Here is an 11,328-nt window from a genome sequence, read left to right as displayed (position 1 = left end):
AAAGACTATATTATATTAATTTAAGTAAAGATCTAGCAAGAAGCTAAAAATTGCACGGAGAAATTTAAAATGCAATATTAAACACACATTAATCCTGCTTCTCCAAACAACCAAATTTGGCTCGTTCTTTATCCAAAGAAAGGAATATACGACCTTGATGTCTTCTCCGCATGCTTGTTGTGGTCATTAAAGTATCTATTATCCCGCGTCCTCCAAATAAACCAAAGAATAATAATATGTTACACAGTCCCATTTTTTGGTAAAGTTACATTGTGCTGAAGTTTTCCATTTACTGACTATATAATTTGAACCCGTATGTATACATTTTCCTTAAAGGAGGTCGTGAGTTGGATCTTGGAGTTTCGTATAGAGCAATTTTTTTTGGGTTGAGCTATATGTTTTTTCCAGTTATAGGTTTCCTCTTAAGTAGGTGGACCAGGTCATCACATTCAATTTTTCGGACGAAATGATTATTCATTCAACATGGTGATCCCGAGTGTCATGCCCTTTCTTTGTTGTATGTATTTCTATCTTATATAGTTATAAGCATTAACATTCATTTCTGACCGTGACAACTTAATTGCTCACTTTGTTATGACAAGTTTATTGCCCCAACAAAGTTTGTATACAGAAACTTTAAATTGACACTCGGTGCCAATGACACGTAACCAAACTATTTTTCACTTCAAGGACTATAACTGTCAATATCAATATATTTAGGGACCAAACATGTAACTCCAGTTATCTTTAATATAACGTAAATAATCTATTTAAGAAGCTTCAAACTCCAAACAAGTCAATTATTCTCTCAAATACAACCACGCAAACTTACAAGACCGGCTACTATGGCCATGAACAATATCATAAACTACACCATCATTTTTTTGTCGGTTTACGCGGTCGTTGCGAGCGTTCATGTGACGGCAGAGCTTCAACAATTCGATCATTTTCCGACGAAAGCCGATGGGTCTCTTGACATTTTGGTGATTGGGGACTGGGGAAGGAGAGGTTTATACAACCAAACTCATGTTGCTTTTCGGGTAATTTTGCATATTATTAATACATTGTTTCTGAACGACCAACAAATCATTCAAATGGGTTGGGCTACTGCTGAATTCATCATAACATATTAACAGAATACACTTGGCATATTATTATTAATATTAAATATATGTTTGTGTACGTATAATATAGGCCGTTATAATTCACCAATCATATATTCTATTACGTTGTTTGGCAGCAAGTTATTTTGTAACACTTGTCACTTGCCTCAAATGAAAACTATAGATACATACATAGTGAATACATATATGTTGAGGGGAGAAAGACTAACGGAGTATTTGCGTCCATTTATATAAATATGTTTCTAAGAGACTAAGGGATGTTTGTTTAAATCTGAAGGGAACCATTCAGATGTAAACATCTGATTCATTCAGACTTCAGACTGTTTGGTTTCAAACAGAAAAACATCTGAATGGTTAAAATTATGACTGAATCATTCAGACTTATTGTTGTTGCTGAATGGGACAGAGGTTCATTCAGATCTGAATGAACCAAACAGCCCCTAAGATAAATAATGTTTACGTTTTGTAATCGAGTTAGACGCATCGTGTAAGTGAGCTTCGATGAATCTTTTGTCACCAAATACATACACAATTTAAACAAAAGTGTTCGATTTCTTTAATCTTGCTTAAATTGATTTTTATCTTTCATATTTCTTTCTACGAATAATATACGTTCATCTCAGTACCAATATCTTTCGGTTTAATTGTGATACTACAGAAAGGTGTTAAATATTGTCGGTCTATCATCTCATTAAATTATCAACGCACTACGAACAAATGTTTTATGTGATTCTCTTAATTTCTAATGAAGAAACGTGGATCGACTTACTAGTAGACGATCAACTTTCCTCGGGTATGAGTATGCTATATCACCGATGGTTTTCCGGAGTATGAATTCTTCCACCTACAAAACAAGCAGCACCGTGAACTTACCCCTCAGAAAGGGACAGAGGGGTCTTCTTTTGGGTAACCCTTCGGTGTGAGAATAAGATATTGTAGGAGAAGATAATAAGAATGTGAAAGTGAGTAAAGACTTATAGTGTATTTTCTTGCTTACCTCCCCTTGTGGAGGTGGTGTGGTATTTATAGTGTTAGGGTTTCCAATGATTGGGCTCAGACCCAATTAGGGCCTTTTTGGCCTCCTCCTATTGCTTCGCGCCACGTGTCCTTAGGACACCTGGTGCTTTTTCATTGATTATTCTCTGACCAAGGTATTTCACCTGACCTATGTGCAATCACGTGGTAGCACATGGGCTTTGCTGAGTTGTCCACCCTTCATTGGCAGCTGTCAACATCAGCATATTCTTTATTCCTTAAAGGATACCTTCTGGAAGGTTGTCTGATGAGCACAATCATGGTTGTCCTTATCCTGATTTGGATAAGGACGTGGTTGATTATGTGCATGTGTGATATGCGTCTATCCTGGGGATGCGCGAGGTCTTCTCTTTATTCTCACGCGCAGATGTTTCATGCGCAGATGTGATATGCGCAAGCATATGTAATATGCGTGAGCATATGTGATATGCGCCACGCGCAGATGCACCACGCGCAGATGTGATATGCGTGAGCATATGATGCGTGAGCATATGTGATACGCGCCACACGCAGATACGCCACGCGCAGATGTGATATGCGTGAGCATATATGATGCGTGAGCATATGTGATACGTGTGAGCATATGTGATGCGTGAACATATGTGATATGCGTGAGCATATGTGATGCGTGAACATATGTGATATGAGCCACGCGCATAGGTTTTGGCTTTGTGTCTTCATGACATCCTGATTTCAAGCCTCTTGTTCTATATCTTGTGGGTTGACCCGCCCCGCTCGATGTTAAGGTGGGTGCATACCTCTTCATCTAACATAAAGTTTGTCCTGAATAAAACGCGTCCTATAGGTGACCAATATTATATTGAAGGCATTGAAAACCGTATAATACACCTATACGTAATATTCTGCTTAATAACATAAAGATTAACGAAAAGGAACCAATGATAATTACATATGGAGTCTCTTTCATGGCCTTAAGAGTTATCGGTTAGAAAACAAATAGATATATGATTTGTCGTAATGTATTAATAAATTAAAAAAGTTAATTCATGCATTCGTGTTGGAATGCAAGAGGGGTAGAGATTAGGTGTTTTGTCGCTAAAGAATATTTCTTTTTGTCTTTATGAATAATAATATAATAAGATAAGATTATAGAGAGCAACCTATACGAAATTATATAAACGTAGATATTTCAACAATTAACTTTAAATTACGTATGTGTTTATACAACCCATGGCATCTTATTCAACATGAACATGATTTTTTCTATGTTAATATATTAAAGTACGTGTATTATTATTATTATTATTATTTCTCATAAATCATTAAAATCGTTTAAACCGAAATAAGTATTGATATGACATCACACTAGACGTATAATCTTTAAATATCGTATACTTTTATTTAACGAAAGCTAAAGTCACGGTTTACTCAATATGTCAAAAGTCGAAACATTTTTAACAAATTTTCCATTTAAAAACTTCCTTTTTAGTTAAGTTGCTAGCTTATTTAAATATTTAAACGTTACGGTACTTCTTAACTTATGGCTCATATGTTGCTTAAATGTATACTTAATAAAAATATTATAAAAATAAATTTAAAATTTTATTATTTAGTTATATTGCATCAATTTTGCAAGAAACTAAATATACGAGATCTCAAGGAATGTTCGTTATCGATAGAAAGCATATTCTTTGTAATAATAACAAAGCTAGCCACTACACCGGAATATGCTTTTCTTTATTCTTATGCTAGTATATGTACTCAACCCTCAATTATTTGCTTTACCCTACTTCATTATTTGGTCCATATATTTCGTATAATACGAGGATATTATTATCATAATTACCAATAAAATTTCATAGCTTTGTATTTCAAATATATTAATCTATACTATATAATAAATAAAGGTTTCTAATGTCACATGGGATCACACAAGATACATTCTTATAAAATTTTCCCACCTTTCTTTATTATTAAATACATTTTCCTTTTTATTAATAGTTTTATATTTAACTTTTTTTTTCCTTCTTAATTAATTATTTTCTCTTTCTTAAATCATTTTTTAATTTAAAATTTTAATACAAGATATATTATTAAGTTTATATAAATATGTTGTATTGGTTAATATTAAGCTTTTATAAATAACAAATTCTCACGTTGATTTAGATAAAATAATTAATTTCAAATAAAGAAATTTTAACTTTATATTTGTGTTGCAATAAAGATTAATAAAAGCTAAAGTCATTCGCTATAAATGCTTTGATTTTTTTTGAGACAACATGTTTTAACGCATGGTAGGTTATGTGTTTCATTATCTAAAGTTGAAATAAAAATCAAAACGAAACTACTAATTTTGATATGTAGGTTATAATTACAAATATTGTATACAAAAAATATTTAGAGATTTGTGAATTTTCAACAACTTTTTATTTCCATATTGTGTAATATGTAATTTATTCTACCATATATTATATCTTTATATCATTTGAACATATTTACATTGTGTTGTTATCTAAACAAATTTATTTATTCTAACTCGTGTTTTACACGGGTCTTAATACCATATGCCATTACACATGAGTAATCTTTACAAAATTTTCTCATTTCTCTCATGTTAAATATGTATTTCTTTTTCTTATTAACAATTTTATATTTTATCCTTTTTTTTCTTTTCAATCTATTATTATTGAATGAATTGTGGTTTTCGTCGGTATGGTTTGTCGAAATCTACGGTTTTAGTCCAATAATTTTCCCTCATCTCTCTCATATTAACTATGTTGATCCTTACAAAATTTCCCCCCATCTCACTCGTATTAACTACATTTCTCTTTTTAATATTTCATTTTCCGTTTTTAATATTCAACCTAATTTAAAAGAATTAATACCATCATAAATATGTTGATTTGTTGAATATAAAATGTATTGCATTAGTTATTAATATTAAATTGTTATAAGTAACCAATACGAAACGGGTGGGTTTATTTAACCGATTAAAGTATCAAACATTGTTCATGTCAATACAATTTAAGATTATAATGAGTTTTGGTCCACGAGTTGGTTTAAAAAAGTTTCAATTTACAACTAAGTTTTGATATAGAAAATAACATAGACATAATTTATGATTTATGAATTTTCTAACAACTTTTTATTTCCAAATTGTGTAATGCGTAATTTTTTTACTGTATAATATATCTTTATATATGTGATACATTTTTTTTTGTATTTCACATTATGTTATTATTTAAGAAAAATTACTTATTCTAACCTGTGTGCTACACGGGTAACTAACCTAGTAAAATTAATAAAGTCTAATACAAATAAGTGACTAATAAAACTGTTGAGAAAAATAAAAGTAAATACTAAATTAACCAAATGACTTATAGTCTAACGGTATCAAGCGGTGTTATAAAAGTCTCTTTAAGTAGTTGAAGGTTCGAGTGTTATATTAGACGATAATGTAACTTTAAGAGTAGTTTTAGAGAGTGTGTTACTTAGTCTTTAAAAAAATACTAACTCACGAATGCTAACATAATCAAAACGGCTCTTAATTAGAAGTGTATAAATAACTATATTATTTATACTAACACTAGAATAATTATTATTATTTTACATTTTTTGGATTAGAGTCATTATTGTTACTCTACTTATTTTCTTTTTTAATTTTGTAGTCTAATTATTATATTTGTAACCAGCGTTACAAAAATCCCGAGTAGGCGCCGATTAATCCCCGATTAATCGTTAATCCTCACTTTACTGATTAATTTTGGGCTAGTCGGCCAATTAATTGTTCAATGGTCAAATCCGGCCAAAATCAGGATTAATCGGACATAATTGGCCTTTTTTGACGAGTTTCTAGCCAAAATCAACGGTTTCCGACGAGATTCCGACCAAAATTAGTGGTTTCCATTGATATTCTAGAAAAAACAGTGGTTTCCAGCGAGATTTCTTCCAATTTCTGGCCAAACGTGTGTGGAACTAATAATCATCCATAAAAGTCTGATCCGATTAATCCCGATTAAACTCGAATAATCCCGATTAATCGCTAGTCCCCACCCCACCGATCGACTAGCGACTAGCGAATTTACAAAAAAATTGTTTGTAATTCGTTGATCTAATTTTGCGTTATGATTAAGATGGGAAAAGTAGGGGAAAAAATAGACGCGGATTTCATTATATCCACCGGCGACAACTTTTACGAGGATGGACTAGCTGATGAAGAAGATTCACAATTCATGGAGTCGTTTACTCAAGTATATACCGCAACCAGTTTGCAAAAACAATGGTACTCTGGTAAGATATTTATTGTGATCCACAAACATAAGTACATAAATGTTTTGTTTGACACGTCTAATGTTGTTTATTTCTTTATGTTATAGTATTGGGAAATCATGATTATAGGGGCAATGTCTTGGCACAATTGAGTCCAATCCTAACACAAAAAGACAGTAAATGGCTTTGTCTTCGATCATTTATTGTAAATTCAGGTACATCGTTAGTTTAATATTTATGAACATGACAAGTACTACTTTATATAAGTGACTGAGTGATGCACACGTGTAGATCCAAAATAATATAATATATACAAAATTAACATGGATATGATTGAAAATAATAATCACATGTGTCCTTATTTTATTTCATATTGTTTTAGTGTTTGTAATTGTTATATAAAAAAATATGCTCCAAATTCACGTTTTAAGTTATGTAAAAGTAAACTAATCACAAAGGTCATATTCTTGAAATATAAAATCGAAAAGCAGTGATTACATTGTTATCCCTTTCCGAGTTGCAATATTTAATTTTTTAAAAACTGTATTGGCTGATCTTAGAGTCATAATATTACTATATATGATCTGATAAATTATAAAACGTGATTTTTAGAAAGGCAAAATTGTCAACCACTTAAAAGTTGGTAAACACAAATTAGTCCTGAAATAATATGATTTTATTTTAAAAGATATTTGTGATTTTGTAGTTTTTTAGACTAAAACAAATTGTTTTTAATGTATAACCTGATATTAATGATTTCAGTCAAAATATTTTTACCAATTAGAAATTGCTAGATGTTTAGAGTGAAGCATCTCCACTTATATTATATTTATCTATTATTTATGTCTACTTTTAAGTAGGATCAATATTTGTAGTACACGTAACATCTACCACTATCCAGTATTTATATTCATTTTGATATATATAATATGATATTGTTTAATCAGGTATTGTGGAGTTTTTTTTCATTGACACGACACCGTTTCAAGATCATTATTTCACGGAAAAGAAACATGATTACGACTGGAGTGGTGTGCTTCCTCGGGAAGAATATCTTTCAAATGTTTTAAAGGTATGAACAAGACGATTTCAATCTCGGCCGCTTAGCTTATTGCTAGTCGACGCTTTATAAAATATTTCCGTTAAAAAAATTATCATCTAGTTACCAAACGAAAAAGTTATCTTCTTTTCACATGAAAAATTGTGAATATGGCGCATTTCGGGTGAGCTGAGACGACATGAAACACTCATATTTGTTGTTATTGTTTTAAATTCTAAAACTAGTATATGCAATTGGTAACATGTTATATAACTATTATATTTGATTAGTGTACTCTTTAGAATATAAATGAGACATTATAACGTGTGGGTAAGTAAATTGACATTTGCAAATTGCAATAAATTAATCAACTCAAAAATCAAAATCTCAAATAGCAAGCATAGGCCCAGTTATAAGTTTTATTGGGTTTGGGCCTTTTGTTCAGTGTCAAAAATAAAAGGGTACCATCCAATCCAAAATAATATGGGCTTTTGTTGTATATATAGGAGGTTGATACGGCTCTAGAAGAATCAAGTGCCACGTGGAAGATAGTGATTGGCCATCATACAATTTTCAGTGCCGGTTCTCATGGAAACACTCAAGAGCTTATTGACCAACTTTTACCTATCCTTGAGGTATGTATATAATCATCCCATTAAACTGGCGTATGTATATGCTATATAAGACGGTTATGTAAATGCTTAACTTACTCTTTTTCTATCTTCCGTTATATATTTTCAACACTATGGACAACCAAATTATATAGTTTAACTGATTTATTTTATAATTAAAACTAATTATATCCAAACGCCCCCCTTGAATATGTATATGCACATATATAAGTGTATGTAATGCTAACTACTAATAATACATAATTTTGAAGGCAAGGGAAGTAGATCTTTACATAAACGGACATGATCATTGCTTACAACACATCAGCAGTGAAAATAGGTAACTAACACGAGTATTTCTTCATATTTATTTTCTTTGGGTTAAAACACCAATTTAAAATGATATTGATTTTCGCGTGTAGTCAACTCCAATTTCTAACAAGTGGAGGCGGGTCAAAGGCATGGCGAGGTGAGGTCAACCAATGGAACCCGAATGAAATGAAGTTGTACTATGACGGTCAGGGTTTCATGACACTCCGAGTAACCGAAGATGAAATTAGTGTGGCTTTCTATGATGTGTTTGGTGAAATTATCCACATTTGGAGTAACTCAAAGTACACACACATGGATTCATAAGATGGTGAAAAATCTATAGATGGTTACATTATTATTTAATTAAGTGGATGTGATGGTGATATTGTATAATGAATGGGCATACTGAGGTTACATAGTATTTGGGACGTGCTGTTAATTCAAGTATACCATCTGATGATTTATAAAAAGTTATTCTTAATTAGCTTAAATTTTTTAGTTTAAATTTATCATTTAATATATAACATCATCAGATTTGGGAACTACGATCCTCATGCTATTAGTCGTGGAGCCGTTACGCAGCCTTAAGGGTGATGTGACCATCCCTTAACACCGGTTAGGTACACCGTGTCGCGGCGTTATGGAGAAAGCAACAACATGGTAACGAGCATGATAATCCATGGTGGGTCCACCCAGTCACCAACTAACAACTAATCAAACTTTTGTTATCGTAGTTAACGGGTGAGCTAGTTAAAGTCATACTACATATATGGAAGTCTTTTATACATAAACTTTCTGGTATCAACGCCTATGCTTTTTTTTATTTTTATTATAACTAATTCGAAGTGTATTTTGTACAGTTTTTATATAATTCCAAGTATGTTATTGCGATTTGCGACCTTTATTTTATGGCCACATGCACAAAGAAAAATTGAAAAAAGAAAAGAAAGAAAAGGTTTTATCCAATTGATTTTATTATTATAAATATAATAAACAATTGCAATTGAATTGCTTGACCAAGTAAATATATGAAAGTAAAGTATAAGGAAGTAGCTTGTAAAGCATTTTGCCTCATCCTTCAAACCTTTATTGGGTTTGTTTGTTCATTTACATGTGTGAGACAAACACAACTCTTTTTTTTTTTGAAATGTGAATTTTTTAATCCATTGTTGGAAGTGGGTTTTAAACCCACAACCTCCCCAATCCTTAGTGCATTAGAAGCTTTGCCTCTACCATTTGACCACAACCCCAATGGCGAGACAAAGACAACTCTTAACCAAATTATTTGTAGTAATTATTTCAAATATTTTATTTTAAGTATTGGTATTTCGTTCATTTTAACTTAAGATAATTCATAGCCCGTTGGAAAATGATAATCAACGAGAACACAACACATAAGTTATTAAATGCACATATATTTCTTAGACCGATCGAGTCTGTTTATTGTTTATTGCTTTAAAAAACCCAACGAATTAGCAAACTTGAAAATGGCTAAAGGTGTTATTCTCATGTTCTCCACATGAAACATGTGTTTATACCAATAACATGTACGAAAAATGAAAAATGGATTAAGTGTGAAGCGGTCAAGAATCACTTAGATTTATACAAACTTGTGAAATCGTTTTAAAATTTGGCACTCTTTTAGGGTAATATGGACCTACTGATTATTGAACTTACATGACATATTTGTATCTCCAATTAAAGAAAAAAAAAGTAACTTTACAAATCTAAGTAACTATTAATGACATATCATGATCTATTGTAACGTGGTCATATTATAGATGATTATATAAGTACAACCAACTGGTCACAAACTCATGCCTTTAATTGTTTTTTAAACTTTTTTTTACATTTACATTATTAGGGTCCGAGTGCTAAAAGGACTGAACTAGTTTAGTTAACCTATCTTTTTATAACTAGTATGTTATACGGTATACGAAAAAAAAAAAGAGGTTTCGTTATATCTTTTCTGTAAATAATATAGCTTTTTAACAATGTTTAGGACTACCTCAATACCTGAGTAATCTAAGACAGAATGTCAACTATCTATAATAATTTTGACGCTTCAGACTTGACTCGCTCAAGAACATCGTCAAGGAAGAAACTCACACCAGTGGCGGATCTTTTTCACAATTTCAGTGGTAGAACATTTTTTTTTAAAAAAACCGTACATTAAAAAATATATATTCTTTTACTTGTTTCGTGAGTAAGGGCTCCCGGTTACGTTTCGCACCCCTCGAGCCATGTTTCGCGTTACACATGTGCTGACGCTGGGTTACTCGTTTGGTGCGTACTGACGCCGGGTTACCAATTTGGTGCCTAATGGCGCCCTGTTGCCTGTTTCGCGCGTATTGTTATCGGCAGTACGCTTCGCGCTTGTCTTAGCTTGGTTATTAAAGTTAGGGCTTTATGTTTTAGTTAGTTTTTTTTAATAGAAGAGCAACTATTATATACCAAGTCTAACAAGTAACAAGTAGCTAGAACCTATAATACAGCCTAAACACAAAACAACATAACAACAAAGACTAAACTTGAATAGAGTACTAGACAAGTAGACTAGAAAGATGAAAGACGAAGTTTTGGGCTCTTAATTAAATAGCAGCCTTTTAATTATTTTGGGCTTTTAATAAAACTTTAAAAAGTGAAGTCCTAGGCTTTTAAATTCTTTTCAGAGGTTGTATAATATAATTTAAGGGGTAATGTAATACATAAAACGTAAATAAAAAAAAATTAAAAAATTACACTTCGTTGGAAATTTTGAGAGGTAGCGGGTGATATGATACCCCTCCCTTCAAGCTACATCCGTCCCTGCTCACTACGGTTATAAATACCTTTAAGTCATTACTCAAACCCGAGACATTACGACCTCAAGTCTTAACCGTCACTCACATACGGTTAAAATTTGATCTATTTGACTGAAGATACAGTTGGAGTTACCGGTTGAAATTAGCTTGAATCCACCAACGTCCAAAACCGA

The 11,328-nt window shown here is 31.9% G+C and overlaps 1 protein-coding gene across 1 annotated transcript; it reads left to right on the top strand.

Annotated features, from left to right (window-relative positions):
* Nucleotides 1–616: 616 nt before the first annotated feature.
* On the top strand, nt 617–8,739 carry LOC143591993 (purple acid phosphatase 8-like). The gene is made up of 7 exons (XM_077072026.1): nt 617–1,040; nt 6,254–6,410; nt 6,497–6,604; nt 7,337–7,461; nt 7,935–8,063; nt 8,312–8,379; nt 8,462–8,739. Exons 1-7 carry the CDS (start codon nt 846–848, stop codon nt 8,673–8,675), a joined length of 996 nt encoding a protein of 331 aa, XP_076928141.1. The 5' UTR covers nt 617–845; the 3' UTR covers nt 8,676–8,739.
* Nucleotides 8,740–11,328: the final 2,589 nt, after the last annotated feature.

Source organism: Bidens hawaiensis, unplaced genomic scaffold (genome assembly GCF_021521415.1).
Source record: "Bidens hawaiensis isolate Kalapana, Puna unplaced genomic scaffold, B.hawaiensis_p1.1 tig00040253_1, whole genome shotgun sequence".
In the NCBI taxonomy this organism is placed as follows: domain Eukaryota; kingdom Viridiplantae; phylum Streptophyta; class Magnoliopsida; order Asterales; family Asteraceae; genus Bidens; species Bidens hawaiensis.
This window is presented reverse-complemented; position numbering and strand designations above follow the sequence as displayed.